Source organism: Cupressus sempervirens, chromosome 11 (assembly GCF_028749045.1).
Source record: "Cupressus sempervirens isolate cs-2001-9-10 chromosome 11, ASM2874904v1, whole genome shotgun sequence".
Lineage (NCBI taxonomy): Eukaryota > Viridiplantae > Streptophyta > Pinopsida > Cupressales > Cupressaceae > Cupressus > Cupressus sempervirens.
The window spans coordinates 214865321-214883937 of NC_143128.1; the positions used below are offsets into that span (position 1 = coordinate 214865321).

Consider the following 18617-nt stretch of genomic DNA (forward strand, 5'->3'; position numbering starts at 1 on the left):
GAAAAGTACTTCAAGATGCTATTTCAGTTTAGGATCAGCAATGATATCTTGGATATGCAGAAAGCAGTCTTCAACAGCTCAAAGCTCCACAGAAGCTGAATACATTGCAACAACAATAGCCTCTCGAGAAGCAGTTTGGCTAAGGAAGTTACTTGTGAGATTATTTGTTCAAGCCATGAATCCTACGATTATTTATTGTGATAATTAGAATTCCATCAAAGTTTCAGTAAATCCAGTTTTTCATGATAGGTGCAAGCATATTGAAATTCCTTACCATTATGTAAGAGATATGGTAGTTAGGAATTTTGTAAAATTAGAATACATTTGTATTGCAGATTAGACAACAAACATACTCACCAAACCTCTATCTAGAGTAAAGACCACTTCAGATGAAGACTTGGTATGGTTGAATTGTAATCCATTTGTATTCTTTAAATTATTAATAAGATAATTTTATTTTTCAGGCTATTGACTGTTATGGGCTCCACCATTTGTATTCATTATTTAAGAGGTGACGATCTCTGAGACAATGAACATTTGTATAAAAGATATTTTGAGAGATGACGATCTCTTAGATAATGTGCTAAACAATAGAGTTCTACTGTAAGATCTAGATGAGTTCAAGATCATATTGTGATGTAGACATTGCTATGTCTATAAGTCACAATTTGGATAAAGGAAGAATTTTATTATTTTCCAGGGTTTATCCTGTGTTCTGGTAGATCTTAACTTAGGATCATGTTGTGATATAGGAATACCAGTATCTATGAGTCACAATTTGAATACATGAAAAACTTAAATTATTCTTCAGATTTATCCTATATATTATCACTAGTAGCAGTGATTTGTCATATCACAGGTTTAGTAATATGACATTGTATCATGTGTTCTATGATACCACATACTAAGAAGATTCAGATAGAGATAGAGTATCAATTCTTGCTTGTTCATCTTTATTGATGATGCTAGAATGATATCTTTCTGTATGATTATCAAGTTAAGAGGGAGTGTTAAGTTTGTTAAGTTTGTAACTATGATAATCTACAAGTTTGAGTGTGTAGACCGCACCTAATCTTTTCCTTCTTAAGTATCATATGAATGGCATCAAATATATTCCAATACACCTCTTGTGATAGGCGGCGACTTCTATAGATTGTTTGATATTTAATGCTAAGTTAACATATTGTGTTAGTTGTTGACTAATTGTTAACCATTCTTGCAAATCACCGATTTCTGGGAGAGGGTTTATGCCGACTTAGGAAGGGACATGCCCTTTAGTCATGATATTTAGGAAGGGTATTATTGTAGTTTGAGGACACACAAATAAATCAAGTCTGCTCCCTCAAGCAATAATACCCAGTCGATTTATTGCAGAGATAAAACAACTTTCAGTTCAAGATAAAAGCAAACAACTCATTCATAATTCAGTTTATTAAGAAGTTCATTTTCAGCAATCAAGGATAGATTACAAGTCTGACCAAAGCTACAGAATTTGCAGAAACTTTATAATAAGCAATGAGATAGCTCTCACAAGCGGATAGCTCTTCATCTTGTGAAATAAATTAGAGTACTTATGGGTTCATTCATTAAGTAAAGCGGAACTGTTCAGGGTCAAAGAATGCAGAGAACCTAGTGTACATAGCTCAGTTTGTCTTCCATCTTCTGTAGATCTTGGATATGATGAGGGCCTTTCATCAAAATGGATCAAGTTTCACTTAATGGAGAAGTTGCAGCCATTGTGGATGAAGTTGTTGAAACAGATCACATTACTGATTTATGTCTGTTATTTTACCAATAGAGAAACCTGAGTTTGAGAGTGATGACTATCTGGAGAGCATCATACCTAAGGATCATGATATGGATGATGAAGGCATATAAAACTAGACTAAGATTTCTGTTTTTGTTTCAGTTTTTTGTTTACGTATTGGTTTTCTGTTTATCAAGCTTGTTTCAATAAGTAATCAGTTTGAAACTTTGACACAATGGTTGTATGACATTTGTGTAATTAATCTTCAAAGTTAATGTTTAGCAGTAAAAGTCATCACTGTTCTCATTTTGAAAATTCAATGTTATTATATTTTCAGATTTTCTATAAATTATTAAATTGTATCAAAAAAATTGGTGTCTCCAAGTACCCCTGTCTATTTTGAAAAATAGCCATAATGGTATAGGTACCCATCATTGATGTCTCCAAGTATCCCCATCTATTGTGAAAAAATAGCCATAATGCTACTAGTACCTGTCTCCAAAGTCTCGGAGTGCCCCCGTATCCGTGCAACCTTGATGTTTTCAAATCAGAAATCAGATGTCCTATGCTGAAGAAGCAGCAATGCCACATGACATTCCTACATAAATTGATATGGATGATGGTGTAAGAATAGCATACTTTTTATCAATATCAATGAAGTTCAGGCATGGTGCCACAGTGATCCATTGCTCTCTTTTGGAGTGATAATTCTGTATTTTCACTTTAGTTGTTGGCAAGTTGAAGATAGCAGGGGTCAGACCTTTTTCAATGCGATTGCTATTGATTTTTTCCCTTTTGTGTATGTTAAGTGGTTCACTAGTGTTGTAGCATGCAATTAAGTTACTTCAGTTATGTGTTGATTCGATATCTGCACATTAAGTATACTTTTGTTGGTATAGCAGCTTTATGAACATATATGACTATTATTCTGTTGTTTACTATTTGTGTGATTGCTGTAGCTGTTTTCGTTTCATGTATGTTCAATTTCACATGTTCTTTGTCTTACAGCATTTGGTAACAGATCAAGTAGTAATCTTTGTTAAGCTGTGTGTTGATAATTTGTATAAGGGACTAATCTTTGCAGTTACAGATCAGTTAGGTTTTTAATAATGTGACAAGGAAGCTTAAATGGGTTTGGTCTTTAGCTCTAAAATTGTTTCTGTTCATAGATTTCTAGTTTTCACATCTTTTTATTGCTTATTGTACTGAGTTACAGTTATTTGAATTTTGGTATATGTGTGGTCCAGAACACATGTTTTATTTCTTGACATGTTTATAATTTCATCTCCTTTTTCATTGTCCCTAGTTTCTATTGAAAAATAGAAGTACAAATTGTTTCCATCTTTAAAAAAAATGATTAACTTAGTGTCATCCCCCAAACTGCTCCTGAGATTTGGATCAAAATGTATTGAGATATATTAATGGTGTAATATGGAAGATGCAGTTATATACACAAGTATTAATCTCCAATGCAAATATAAACCTCCCTTTAAGTTCTAGTTTTTGTTTGTGGCAACTAACGAGTATATCAGACTGGCATCATTGATAAGCTTGTATAATATTAGAATGCAGATTTTCCATAAAGGCCTCTTTGTCCATTGAACATAGGAAGTTTATTTTTTCTTCTATGTCAATATTTGTAATGATTTCCTTCTATGTTGTTCACATGACTCTGATGCCAAAAACATTTTAAAAATGTGTAGAATGTTTTGTTATAATGTGCAAGACTTAGGCACAGATCTTGTTAGGAGTAATTAGAGAATAATTAGAAAATCATAGACTGCTCTCAGATTGTCTCTCTAAACCATAATTTTGCAGATAATTCTTCTAGTTGTCTATCAGCTACACAGGTTGACATAAGAAATCTTAGAGCTATACTGTCATAATTGGTAATGACAATATTAGAATGAGTTCATAATTTAGTTGTTGTTTTTATTCTGCATATTTGGGCTGAGTGTATCGGATAAAAGTTTGTTATCATGCTTGCATAAAGCTTTATATCATTTCCTTCACTTTTATAGGTTGTTCATGTGGTGGAAACCCCGAGCAAAGGTGAAAGTCACTCTCAGTCAGAGTCTTATATTTCCCTGTCATCTCTAACTCCAGGGAAACTGACAAAGGAAATAAAATATTTGAATGATGAGAATTTCACTTGTGGAAGGGGCAGACCTACCGATTTTGTAACATATTCTGTTCATTATGGCTGTATTAGTTCAGCTGATACCAGCAATGGATGGAGTGAAAGAGACCGCCCAGTGATACAGGTTCATTCTGATAATATAGTTGAAGGAAAGCGAAAGACAGTTATTTTTGTAGATACCATGTTATCCATCCGTTGGGTTATGGCAATCAATTCCCTGGAGATCAAAGGCTTTAAATTAGAAGTGGCTGCGGTAGAAGGTTAGTACTAAAAAGTATATGGATATTGTAGTTCTGTTCATTACATGGAATGGAAATAATGCATAGAGTTTCAGTTAGGAGTTATCTTGAAACAAACTATTATACTACTTCCTTTAGCCTGCACAGATGAAAAGCCTTGAATTATATGTATTTTCTAGGGACTATACATACTTCAGGCTCAAATAGGTTTGTTTTTGAACTTTGAATGCATTCCAAACATCAACAAAGAAAAGTTCACATTTTAAACTACTATTTTCAATGGTAGGAGTAAGTGTTAACGTCCTTTGATGTAGATTGCTTCATCTCAATATTTTTTGCGTACTATCTGTTAAAGGAAATGGTAAGAATTGTGGTAAATAAATTTGTCTGACCCTTATTCCCTTGTACATCTTACAAGTAGATAATGACCTGGAAGTGCTAAGTTAAATTTCTTTTTTTATTAAAACTTGGTTTACATCCACAAATGAAGTATTTTTGGTCTACGAGCTATCAAACCTAAAAGGAAGACTTAAAAATCCCCATACCCAGATAGGCTGCTTTCTTTCCTGCCACCGTTATAATGCTTCTGAACAATAAATTTGAGTTCAGCCTATGAAGCCTGGGCATAGGCAAATCTCACAGGCCTCTTGCCCACCATTCTAATACATTCACACTTACACTTTGGATGTGCCACGTTTTTCACATTTGTGTTTGAATTTCTCTGTTCCTCTGTCTTGACTTCATCCTCCTCTAGCAAACCAGAAACAGAGGAATGGCCTCTTCTGGAAGAATTGTCTGAAGCTTTTTCACAATCACCTAACTGCAATCTGTGAATTTTTTGTCGTCATTTAATGGCATGCAAATGGTCCATGACATTGGCAAAATGACCCTCTCCTTGCTCCAGCACAATCTTGACACAATGGAGAGAATGGCCAAATAGGATGTTGAATGAGTGGCATCAAAAAGTGTTAGTGTCCAGAAGTATATTCCACATCTAAAGTAACTTGCCCAATGCCTATCTAATACACAATCCAGGAGACTCATCCAAACTCTTGGCCTATTTTCATATCTATGTATATTGATCACCAATGACCTTAGATAAGGATCCTTCATTTCTATATCTAAATTCATCATGGAACTCGCCAGAGATTCTTCCCTCAGTAACTTCCTTTTCCTCGACTTTGGGGCCATCTCCACTTATTTCCCCTTGCATCATAATCCTGATTTCCTCCTTAAACAAACAACGAATGTAGATTGCACAGTGATGAGCCAGCGGAGAACACACCTATGTAGGACACCACATTCCCTAAAGAACACTTAATTAATAATAGCTATTCCTTGAACCATCAATCAGTTTAATAACTACACATGTATCTCTCTTTTGGCAGTTCTCCAACGAGCCTTCACTTGATCCCATCACGAGGAAAAAATGCCATGTTAAGTTGAGATAGTATACAAATGTCCTATATTTAACCAATGCTATCAGTCAGCAGCAAACGGCCTCTATCATTGTCTTCGAAGGATCTTTAGATTTAGTAAATGCTAAATTGTGTTTTTTCTGTAGATATTTTAGAACTCCACTTTTACGATTTTGTATCTTCGTGATACTCAAATAGGGAAGGCCTAAATATCTGAAAATGGAGAATGCATTAGTTATTTTATTCAACAGATATTCATCATTTTATACAGAAGATATATGCAGTTTGATAACTGTATTATTATAACTGATATGAACTTATTCGTAGCTGTTAGACAGTTATGGGATCAATGCTATTATGCCAACATTGTCCCCTTAATACGCTGATCCTAAAGACATCAAACAACACCTTACCTTAGGCTCCCTTCCCTTAAGGCTTACATAGCAAAACATGCTGAATGTATAATATAAATACATTTTTTGAGAAAATGTTTTTTTCTGAAGTAGCAGACCCTGAACCATGAAAGGCTCCCTCAAGTTGTCTTGTGACTGTTGGAAAGTTGTAGCATCGAGCAATGTTCTTAAACCACAAACTCTTAAATTATTTAACAATGATCCCTAAGAGATGCGACAAATCTCTATCATTGTCTAGTGACCGCGAAAAGGTATAGTTCTCGATCATATACTTTTAAGCTAGCTTGACAGCAATCCATAAAGTCCCAAACTTGTCTCCAAAATGAAGCTTCGCATAACATGTATTCTTCACATTTGTCAGCATCAAAACGAAAAACAAAGCAGAAAACCAAAAACTCCAAAAATGCTCCTCATGTAGAGCACCATCTCAAAGCGAGAGGCTGACTTGAGGTGATGGAAGCTCCTCCGTCCTCCGATGTCACCAACCTCCATAGTTTTAAAGGCTTATAGTGCTAATGCATTGCTAGCATCATTAATTTTTATTTTTTTGTAATATCTGTGTCATCAAGTGAACTTTCATCATCAGAACTTGATAACAAGTTTAGAACAATGAGGCTTATGTCTTGATACTTCCATTGGGGATAGCCATACCATTTTCTCAAATTAGTCACTCCTAGCAATATATCTTCACCAGGGTACTTATAAATATGAATAGGTTGCTGCAATTTCTATTCTTCTTGGCATGAATCATTCATTTTGGACATTTTAACATGTGTAACCAATAGATCACATGTCTGTCCAAACTCATTAGTGTACTTGATAGGAGTGGTGAAGACATTTCTCAATCTATGAATAACTTTGGTCATTCCTTCCGTCTTGTCATATGAATTTTGATTTCACCATATTAGAGTGGTAAAATGCACAAATACCTTATTTTCCTTTATCACTCCAAACTTGCTAGCATAGTTCAAATTTTCTAAATAGAGAAACTATTCCTCTTTAGCACATTGATTCAACACCAAATAGAAATTGACACATCTTAGAATACTTTGCTGCCATATTATTTTTTCATGTCATTTCTGGTCCTAAAATGAAGAGGAAAAAATAATAATGAACCTACAATAATCAAAAGAAGTGGGTGAGGAGAATTATATCGAGGATGACCATGTAACCTTAACTCCTGTGAATGAACTCTGCTTCCTTGGTAATGTTCCAGTCGAATACTATTTTGTGCCCTTCATAATGATTGACTCTAGATGGCCATACACAGAGATATAATGAATGTCTTGTGCCAAGGATCAACACAACAATATTATAAATATTAATCCCAATCAGCTAACTTTAAATACAAAATCCTCGTGTAATTAACAAAACTCTCAAATTTACAAGGAATAAAACGTAATACAATCACCAGATGCTGGAATTAAAACTGTCAACTGTAATGATCAACCATTCAACTAATTAGAAACTCATTCAAGACAATTTTCAATCTTATGGACGCATACTTGCTATCAGGTAATGATCTGCGGAAGATCTTTGCATCAGGTACAATATCTTCATTAGCCGTTGTATATGCCATTAAAATTACCTGAGTTCTGTCACAAATTTCTGTACACCAATCAGAAATAATTTTGATAGAAAAACCATTATTAGGAAACTATCTCGTATCATCCTTTTCCATAGTGATATAGCAAAGGGTATTTTCCATTCTTTCTAGGATCTGTACGCAAACTAAGGCTGTAATTATTTCAATGTTTAGCGTGTCAGATGTTACTCTTTACATTAGTAAAATACAGATGACACTATTGAAGGATAAGATAATTATTGGGCATAACTAGATGTTCACTACTCCATTCATCAGACTGCACATAACCTCTCATATGTCTGTTTCATCTTATTAGGTGTGAGAAAGGGAATGCGTGAAATTATCGTCAAAGTGAATAGATAATAATTTTAGCTTTGTTGGTGAAATATTTCCAAAACTCACAAGGCCATCTCCAGATTTAAGACAAAGATGAAGAAGATGCTACAACAACCTTAGGTTTCCAAAGATCAAGATCAAAGGAAGGAATTCAAATGGTATAAGAAAAGATGACATTCATGAATGAGAAAAACAAGGGAAGGATTTCGTCACCTACAAAGAATTTCAAGACAAAAGAAGTATGGATGATTAAGTGAAGATTTCAAAGACGTCTTCCAAATTTCAAAGTTCACACAAGCAAGTCCAAATTCCTACATCAAAAAAGAATATTAAAAAAGGAGAAAATTCCAAGTTTGGGAAGGTTTAAAGATGATATAATTTGTTAATATTTTTTCCAAAATCTTAAATTCCCAAAATTGAATAAGGATTGTTCAAAGCCAAAGAGATAAGCTTGCTGAGATGGCAACTACCTGTCTACACCAATCAAATAATTTCATGACAAGGCATCCAAGTTCAATAAACCTAATCTTTTCTTCCATTAGGATAAGAGGCTCTTTCTTCTACAAGAAAGCAATCGATGAGTTGTTTATTTATTTTTGGTTCTCATTAGATAAGAATTGCAAACCCTAATTAGGGTTTAGTTATCTTAATCTTGTTTGTCAATCTTAATTGATCAGTACCCTTCATTTTCTTTAGAGCTTCTGTACAAACCCCACTCGTCTCATTTGTGAAGGGAGATTAAAAAATTGTTGCATAAAACACTTCTTATTCATTGTTCAATTGTTGGTGAATTTAATGTCTATTGTAAGTTGCATGGTTTCTTATCACTCACTTAGAGTAGATTTTATTGTCAAGTTGTTATATTGAATGAAGGATTTAATGAAATTGTTCATTATGGAATCAATATGTTCATACTTTTGATTGTTAGATGATTTTCAACTATTTTGCAAAGTTAGTCTAAACTTGTGATAGGAAACTTAACTTCCATTATTGTATTCATTGTTAGAATGTTGGTTAATATTTGTGATTTGGAAATCCTTGTAAAATCTTAGAGGAGTGCACCATTCTTGTAGAGTTGTTGAATTTGGCAAAGCAAGGGTAGGTTTCAGATTCCGTTCTTTTGCAGTCTAGTCTCCAGAGGTTTGTAGGTCTAGTTTAGAGTTTAAATAATTTTCCTCGACCCTTAATCTTTTTCCTTTTTAAAGATCTTAGTAGAATTAGAATCCAGAAGCTCAAAGGCAAAATTATTTGAAGGATAAAATCTTGAACAACTATGTAAGTCCCTTTGGAGGATTTGAGCAAACCATCATACCATGAGAGTCTATCCTGAACAACACATGCATTTGAAACCTTGGAGTCGTCTTTGTGATCAAATAGTTTGTCTCTTTAGCTCATTAGAGGATTTTGTTCAAGAGAGGATAAGTAGCCCTGGCATTTCATTCTCTGTGGTCTGTGTCATAAAACACACACCATTAAAAAATGGCATTAGAAAGGTCTGAATGTGAAAATCAGATTTTGTTAACTTCAAAAGCAGAATTATCATGTGGAGCTATTTCAAGAACCATCCTCCATTGTCATGCCAACAAAAAATGGCACTAGAAGAGGGCATGAACAAAATTCAGTCAAGAATCTATCGACAGTATGTTCTACAATATGTTCTTCATTGTATAATTGTGTTTTATAGTACATTCCCTATGGGAATATTCAATGTAGTATTGCACAACTCATCAAGTTTCCAATTATATGAGATATAAGACAACTTACTGGAGGCTTTCTTGTTCTCCTTTTTGTCTAGAAAACATTTTTCCTTTTGGAGGAGGGATGATATAGTTAGTGTACAATTGTCAATGACTATTAGTATTATTACATTCTCATAGTATAGGTTGTCCGGCAATGTATTACTTGCTTGTCAGCTTTGGGTAGTTATAAAGTTGTGTCAGTGCTCAATGGTTCTGTTCCTTTGGCAATTGTGTGTCGTCAAGGAAAGCTGTATGATCAGATCCTAGGCTGATTATCTCTTGTTTTCTTGTTTAATCATTTCATGTGTCCATAAAGATATACTTTACACTATATGTGTTACGCCTTATCATCTCTGTTATTAATTCATGTATTCATTTAATTAGTGAGAAGAGTAACCAGAAAATTAGAATGAAATATTTTTTGTTTTGTTGTTTTCTAAAATTTTCATGCCAAAAACATAGGGTATTCTAATTTTTTTAATTTGTTAATTATTGGAGATGTAGATAAAGGTGGCTACAGAACCTGTTGGATATTGATTTTCATTTTTGCTATGGTTGAGACTTTGCATTGGACGACATATTTATTGTTAATTTTATGCCATTACTTCGGCACTTATGAGCTTGTCAAGGCACTTTTTTGTTATAGTGAATTTTGTGCTGTTTTAAAACAAGTAATAGGTGTCCAAACAACTTAATGAACAGATTAATGCTATAGAAACTTAAAAGTATATTTTAACAAAAAAAAACATTTGATCATTGTCTCTGCAAATTATGGTTAAAAATCTGTATCTGGACATAGTAAAGAAATTGGAGTAGTCAATCAAAGTACATGCAGTGTCTTCAGGCTTTTCTGTTGTTGGCTCCTCGTGCTTATTATTGCTTTTGCTGGGTATATGTGGGTCCCATAGACTGTTTGCCCTCATGGACATTATTAAAAACATTAATTCAATCTTATTGCAAATTTTTCAAGGATTATGCACTCAATGATATGCAACTCTTTCCCTTTCTGGTATTGAGCATGAAGATGATATTTGTTCTGTTAATCACATTTTGATTTGGCTACTATATGCTTTCTTAGTGAAGTTGTGATGGACTACTGTGTGTTATGTCCAATATATTGAGTATGGATATTTAAATCTAGAAAAGGCCTTCCATAGCATATTGATTCCCCTTATCCCTTCTATTATCTATGCGAGGATTGTTTATTGAAGTCTACTTGATTGTTATTACATTGATTCTTGTACACTCTTTGATCCGTACCCGATATGAAAGTTCTAATGTATATGAAAAGCTTATGATCAATAGTTACTAGAAAATTGGGAACCAGAAGGAAACCATAAGAATGTATATAATAGAATCTTTTTTTTTCTGTTCTGATTTGTAAGACCTAATTCTTATTGAAAAAGTCTATGTAATACACAAAAGCATCATCCTTTTCATTCTATTTGAAACTAAGGTCTCATTTATTCTTAAATTATATCTTTGTTAGCATTGGTTGGAAGCTTGGATTATATAATTATTCTTGACATGTATAGGTTCTTCTCATGTGATGGATATACATGAAACTTTGGTTCCTGAGGGGGACATTGATGGAGTTGATGGGTGGCATACTATTCAATTTGTCAGCAACAAGGGTGGACCCACAAAGTTCGTTCTATCGCTACTCTGGCATCATAACTCGACAAATCTGTCAACTCGATCACATCAGAATAAAGAAAATGATCTTATAAAGTTGAGAACAGATCTAAATACCATTACACCTAAAGTGGCTCGAATACTAGAAAAGCTTCCGGATTGGTGTGTGTTGTTTGGTAAATCGACGTCACCCTATACATTATCATACCTGAGTAGTCTGAGTGTCAGATTTTAACTGTTCGATGTCTAAAGATTACAAAATTTGGAAGCAGTTTTGATGCAGAAATCATGTTCAAAAGGCTCTTCATAGGACTTCTGGTATATAACAAAACCAGTCCAAGCATTTGCTTGGAAAAAGTTATTTTCCTCTGCAATCATTTTGCAAGTGAATCTATTTATCTTATGTTATCGAGATACTTTCTAGATGCATGAAAGCCTGAACAGAACATGTTATGCTCTATCGAGAGTTCAAATTATTCTTATTATGAATTCCCAAGATTATACTGGATTTTGTTTCACTTCGCAACCATGGACAAATTGCTTATGTTTATGAGGTTGGGAGAGTCAAATCCATTCCAAACATTTCCTTGTATCATTTTACTCTTCTTAAGTTGTTATTATATTGATCATAAGCAACTTATGGTGCAAATGTAAAAGTTCTTTTTATCTATGATAAATTATAATCCTTGGTATCATTGCTGTTGAAAATCGCATATTATTCTGCAACATTGCTTTTTAAATTCAGGAAAACTTTGGTTCTTTTTCTCATGATGGCTGTACATTCTGAGGATATTAATAAATTTGCAAAGTTGTGCCAAATTCCAGGGGTGGTTATTCATTTGAACTGTATGAAGCTCACAGTACCCAAAACCATTTGATACTAGTGTGGTTTGTAATGGACACTGCCACTTAAAACACAGCTCAATTTGAATATATTCAATGTAAGCTGTTACTTATTTCTGCCTATCCTTAACTATGATTGTTGATCTGCAAGTAGGAACTGTGGCACTTGGAAAAAAAATATTAGTATCTAGAAAGAAAAAATAATCCTGTCTGTTTATGAAATTCTGTGATCGATGCTGTAATCTAATTTATGATAAAGCATACTCATGTCCGATATCTTGAAAACTTAAGATAACCTACCCATAAGAGAAATTACACTTTATCAAGAAATAAGTATTAATCTTTCTTTACCTTGTGCTAATTTATCTTTTAGAAGTCATGAATAGTTAATGCCTTCGCATGAAATGTTTCCAATTTTCTTTTGCCATCAGAGTCATCAATCATGGTGGATAGTAGGATACTATAAAAAACATTTAGTGAAATATTCTCCGTTGGATTTAGGATCAGTTGTCAACTTTTGAATTGCCTTTACTTGAAGCAATCTTCATTTCCTTTATAGTAATTGTTATATCCACGACCTCTGATGTCTATATATATGTTGGCCTCAGATCATATCTTAAGTTTGTATCTTCGGTTACTCTCGTGCTCTTGGTGAACCTATTATGGGTTCCTTAACTTATTTTCTCTCATCATCTTAGGTGTGGGGACCAAAAATATTATTATTGATTTCCATTAGAATATTACTGAGTATCGAATAATTCACTGTCCTTACTGAACAGGAGAATTTAATGAATATTGCATAATATTAAACTCTTATAAAAATTAAATATTATATTTTAAATGACTAATAATACATAATTATTATATAATTACTAGATAAGTTTAAATCAAACATTATTTTGTACTAATAAAATTAAAAGAATAATATGAAAATATTAAATAATAAAATAAATAAATAATATTTATCATATAATTTTTTTATTAATAATAGAAATATTTTAACAATAATCTTAATCAAGTATATTAGTAATTTAATATTAATATAGATAAAATATTTTAACAAATACATTATATTGAAATCTTAAGTAAAAGACCATGTTCCTTATGGATGGGGTTGGTTTCTACATGAAATATTGGATCCCAAATTTCAATTTGAAGAAGGAACCTATGGAAGAGATACCATTATGATTTCGCTTATATAACTTGTTCCACGAATATTGGTCTGAAGAAATATTTGAATGCATCGGAAATAAACTAGGTAAATTCATTAAGACCGATGAAGTGATTGCTCAAGAAGATGTTAGTGTTTACGCTTAGATATGCATATTATGGAAATCACATATGCTCTTGCCGAAGGTTAGAGATTAGAACCCTCGAAGGGCTATGGAGGCAGGAAATCTAGGTTGAGGAGCTAATGGAAAAATGTAAAGCATGTAAAGAATGGGGGCATTTGGAAACCCAATACAAACCAAATAGATTATTCTTGAGTTGCATTAAAATTCATTGAGATAGAGGACATTACATGAAGTTAATATGGGCGTCATATAAGGATATTAATCAAAGTTTAATGGGTGACCATAAATAAGAGGAAAGTCACCAAACATATCCTTGAAGTAGCAAGGAATTTACAAATGAGATATAGTTTGCTATGAAAGGGATTTGCTTAGCTAATATGTAGATTAGAGTGACAGGGACTTTACAATTACAACATGATAGAATTGGAGACGTGAGATATGGAGAATATATAGCTAGCACTTGCACCAAAAGGGGGAGGTGCAATGGTTAAACTAATAGAAAAATATATTTGAATAATACTAATAGGCTTTAAAAAGGGTTAAAAAATGGAGAAAGTTCAAATTGCCCTTAATAATAATGATGTATGATATAAATAAATTGTTTTTCAAAAATGAGCAACATTAATAATGTATAGTTTTAATCATCCTTTCTTTTGTCCTCCAAAAACTTCATGAGTTTTTTATTTAAGATGTTAAATAAACGCTTCAATAGAATCTCAAAAACTGATTCTATAGATGACCAATCCTTCATGATGTATTCAAGAATGTGGTCGTAAACATTTCTTGTGAGTTTTCTGTAATCTACAACTTTAATATTGATAATATATAAAGACTTTTTGCCTCCTAAGTCTATACACGACATACTTGTAAATAGTAAGCGCGTGGGATTGCAGGTAGGGGCAACAATAGAGTTGGCACTAGGGCCATTTAGGCAGACATATCAGAACTTGGATGCACAAGGGAGATGGTAGTTTTGGAGAAAAATGGGAGTGAAACAAGCCCACAACAGAGAACAGATAAGCAGATAGACACGATGGGTACTCAAATCTGAAGTAGCCATGGCATGGAAAATCATGGAGGTGATCCAATTGGAGTTCAAAAATTTGATAATAAAGATCCAGATCAGAATAAATGGGGGAGTGCGAGTATAATTAACAATGTGAAAAGGAGATCTAGAGTAAAGGAGAAAATGGTCTGGAGGAAAAAAGCAAGACATAGGACACAACCCTAAAAATAAATTCTCAACCTTTGGTGGGAAAGCGGTCAACATAAGTATTGAATTGGATGCATACAAAGCCACTAGACAAATGATGAAAGAAAGAGCTTTTTTTATGGAATGGGGTAGAGCATGGCCGACGTTTCAAAAAATTTGGAAGTGGGTCGATCTGGAATGGGGAGAACACATATCGATTAAAACCCTACCAAATGGCTTTTATCTAATCACCACTGGGTCTATCATGGAAAATGATCCAATTCTACTTGTTGGTCCTTTCCTTATGGATGGGGTTGGTTTCTACATCAACTATTGGATCCTAAATTTCAATCTGAAGAAGGAACCTATGGAAGAGATACGATTATGAGTCCGCTTATAGATAGATAGATAGATAAAATTTTAATGTCCACAAGGCTAAAAATAGCCTATGGGACCACAAGACAACTCAAGCAAACTTAAGTAGAACTGTTCGCTTCTTGTGTAGGATGATGATGAGTCCCCCCAATTGCTCAATGTACTCTTCGTTGAATAGGTTATGCGAAGAACTGTCACATATAATATCTGCAAATTTATCTCTGCTATCCTTGTAGGCCCCACATTTTAAAATAAGGTGCTGTTCAGTTTCCACTTTCCCAAAATTGCAGAATCTGCAAATTCTCTCTTTACAAGCCTCCTTTGGCCTCTTCCAACGCCTGGTCTCACAACGAAGTTGGTGAGAGTTAGTTCTCAGCTACGCAATAAGAATTTTAGCCCTCCAAGAAATGTTGGCTCCTATGTACTCTTTTAGGAGTTGATCACAAGTGGGGTTGAACTCATTTATATAATATAGTTTCTTCCAATCTCGCTTCCCCAATTTCTCTTGTAGAATTTCTCCATAACAAAGACCTTTATTTCTTTATTATTTGTGGGGCACATATTGAATTGAATATTGCATTTACTCATCCATTTGATGTTTTGTTGCATCCATGTCCTTTTTCGTTTACATAGTGTGTCACTAAAGACAACTTTAGGCCATCTATCCTCTTCCATTTTTTCGATTCTCCTTAAATAGCTTAGAAGGTGAACCATAGCAAGTGCCTCAATAGGAGCAGCCCCCATTTCACTTAGCATGATATCATATGGAACAATGCTTTTGATTTTAAACTTGCTTGTGATCAAGCGCTTTTGGATTCCTTCGATTTGTTTCCATTGTGCTATAGTAGTGTTGCTAGCCCATAATTCACACCCGTAAAGAACAATTGGCAGCACAAGAAGATCGAACAAGGTTTGAATAGTTTTCCAATCCCACAACTCCGCTTCACGACACCTATTCTGAAGAGCATAAAAAGCCTTCCACCCACCTAATGTCCTTTTATACTTGGAGCTAGACCAACTTAGTTTTTTGTTGAAATCGATGCTAAGGTATTTATACTTCGCAACTTCTTCAAGAACACTTCCATTGTAATGAAATTCATGTTGATGCTATTTTTTATTATTAGAGAAAATGATAACCTTAGTCTTGCTTATATTGACCTGCATCCCCACCATTTTGCAAAAGCGCTCAAGAGAAGATAGATGATCTTGCAAACCACAGGCAGATTTGGCAATTAAAATGAGATCGTCCGCATATAGGAGCAGCTTTATAACAATTTCACCTAGTTGAATGCCTTCACCCTTTTGCATGTTTAACCACTCTTCCAGTTTGTCAATATATAAACCAAACAAAGTAGGAGATAGAGGGTAGCCCTGTTTGACCCCAATATCGCTCCTAAAACATTCTGAAATGCCATTTGAAGTTCTGATTTTGACTTTCACCTCTTCGTACATCTTATGAACAGTAGCTCCGAGATGCATAGGAAACCCCAATTCTTCCATCCTGAACCAAAGCTTGTCTCTTGGGACGGTGTCAAAAGCCTTTTTAAAGTCAACAAAGCAACAAAAAACCTCTTCCTTTTTCTCCCACTCTTTTTCAATAATGTGCCTCAAAGTGATATAGTGATCCATTGTCGAGTGCTTTGGCCTAAAACCAGCTTGCCCTTTAGAAGGTTTATGGTTTTCTTCTGCCCATTTGCTGATCCTAGTTTCTATCATGCTGCCAAAAAGTTTAGCAAAGAGGGGATTGATCATTATAGTCCTGTAATTGGAGGGATTGTTAACATCACCACTCTTAAAAAGTGGTATTGCAATGCTGATTGTCCAATATTTCAGAAACCCTTCTTGGCAGATTTTGTTGAAGATTTCAGTGATGTGCGGTGCAAGAGTTTTCGTACCCCACTTCAGATATTCTGCTTGAAGTGCAACAAGGTCTTTTGCTTTACCTCCACCTAATTTCTTAATTCTTGTCTCTATCTCTTGCATAGTGAAAAGATTTGTAGCATCGTTGACCAAAGGTGGCTATCCCACTCCACCCTCTTGTTCATAAAGTTTCTTAGCATATTCAAACCATTGGGTGGAAGTAATATTATTTTCAGTTTTCTTTCTCCTTGGTTGGAGTTCTTTCCAAAAACGTTTGGGGTTATTTTCTGCCCAAGAAAATTAGCTCCTCTCTCCTTGTGAACATAAAATCGATTTTTTTCTTCTTTAGGATTTGTTTGTAGGCCTTAATGTCAAGGTTAGTTTTATTTGACTCCCTTAGGTTTCTCCTAGCCCTCTTGCATTCTTTATCAAAGTAAGCATTGGCTGGAAAACAATTAGTTTCAGATTTTCTATTTTTTGCTCTCTTGCATTTTAACTCGCCCCACGAATATTGGTTTGAAGAAATATTTGAATGCATCGGAAATAAACTAGGCAAATTCATTAAGACTGATGAAGTGATTGCTAAAGAAGATATTAGTATTTACGCTCAGATATGCATATTATGGAAATCACATATGCTCTTGCCGAAGGTTAGAGATTAGAACCCTCGAAGGGCTATGGAGGAAGGAAATCTAGGTTGAGGAGCTAATAGAAAAATGTAAAGCATGTAAAGAATGGGGGCATTTAGAACAAGATTTCTCAATCCAAAAAAAAGGTAGAGCTAATGAAGACAGGGCCATGGAATCAAAATTACTGAACATGGAGAATCATGACAAACGGGATATACATAACCAAAACCTTGAAGAAACAACATGGGAAGTAGATTTAGAGAATGAGGAGGCCCAAATGAGTCCAATACACCAACCTCTAATCCTAAAGATCTTAATGGAATACTTAGAGCATTCGAAGGACAAGGAGACCCCTTAGTTCAAGGTGGCCTCAGTAATCATTAGAGAAAAGTTTGGATAAAAGACTAGCAACTCTAGGGTTCTAGGGGAAGCTAGACAAATCTTTATTGGGTCAACATCTTGTCCATGTGATGGAGCATCCCCATCCAAAGATCTATCAGATCAAGAGGCGTTGTTGGAATGGGTGGGAACTCTAGAGGATGAGAGTGGCTTTGAGAAAGACCCCTTAGGGATTTAAGATGAAATTGGGATTGAGGAAAAGAGAGCCATAAAATAGTCTAAGAATAAATCAACCAAATTAGGCACATGCAATAAAAAAGGAGGAAGAAAGAACATGGTATAATTGCCGAAAAATGTTGGGAATTCGAAAGCCCAGACTAAGTTAAGATTAGGGAGGGACATAGTCTCTCCCAAGGTACAATGAAGTTATTAACTTGGAATGTCAGGGACTACAATGCCTCTGGCCTCTAGCAAAAAGCCTCTGATCAAGCATGGCTTGGATCAGGAAAAAGCAGATGTGGTAGGGCTTGGATTAGGAAAAAGCAGATGTGGTATGTATGCAAGAAACCAAACTATTGGAGGTTGATGTGAACAAAATATCTGGGGGGCAACAACATTGGATGGGTTATTTCTTGAATGCAGTAGGGGCTTCAGGTGGACTTGGGATCTCATGGAATCCAAGGATAATGAAGCTAGATCCATTATTGAAATCAAGATTTTGGGAAGTAGTGTCTTCAATGCTTTGACAATAAACTTTGTAGGGATATTGTTCAATGTTTATGGGCCCACTCAAACAAGAGATAAGCAATGAATTTGGGAAAAAAAAAAGCCT

General features: G+C 34.4%; 1 protein-coding gene across 1 annotated transcript in view; it reads left to right on the forward strand.

Annotated features, from left to right (window-relative positions):
• The window catches only part of LOC149528928 (Zn-dependent exopeptidases superfamily protein), a 184700-nt gene extending 172753 nt beyond the window's left edge, over positions 1–11947 (forward strand). Inside the window, exons 13-14 of the mRNA XM_089811392.1 lie at positions 3769–4147; positions 11153–11947. Coding sequence (XP_089667518.1) covers positions 3769–4147; positions 11153–11487 — 714 coding nt within the window. The 3' untranslated portion in view covers positions 11488–11947. The remainder of the gene's footprint in view (positions 1–3768; positions 4148–11152) is intronic.
• The last annotated feature ends 6670 nt before the right edge of the window (positions 11948–18617 follow it).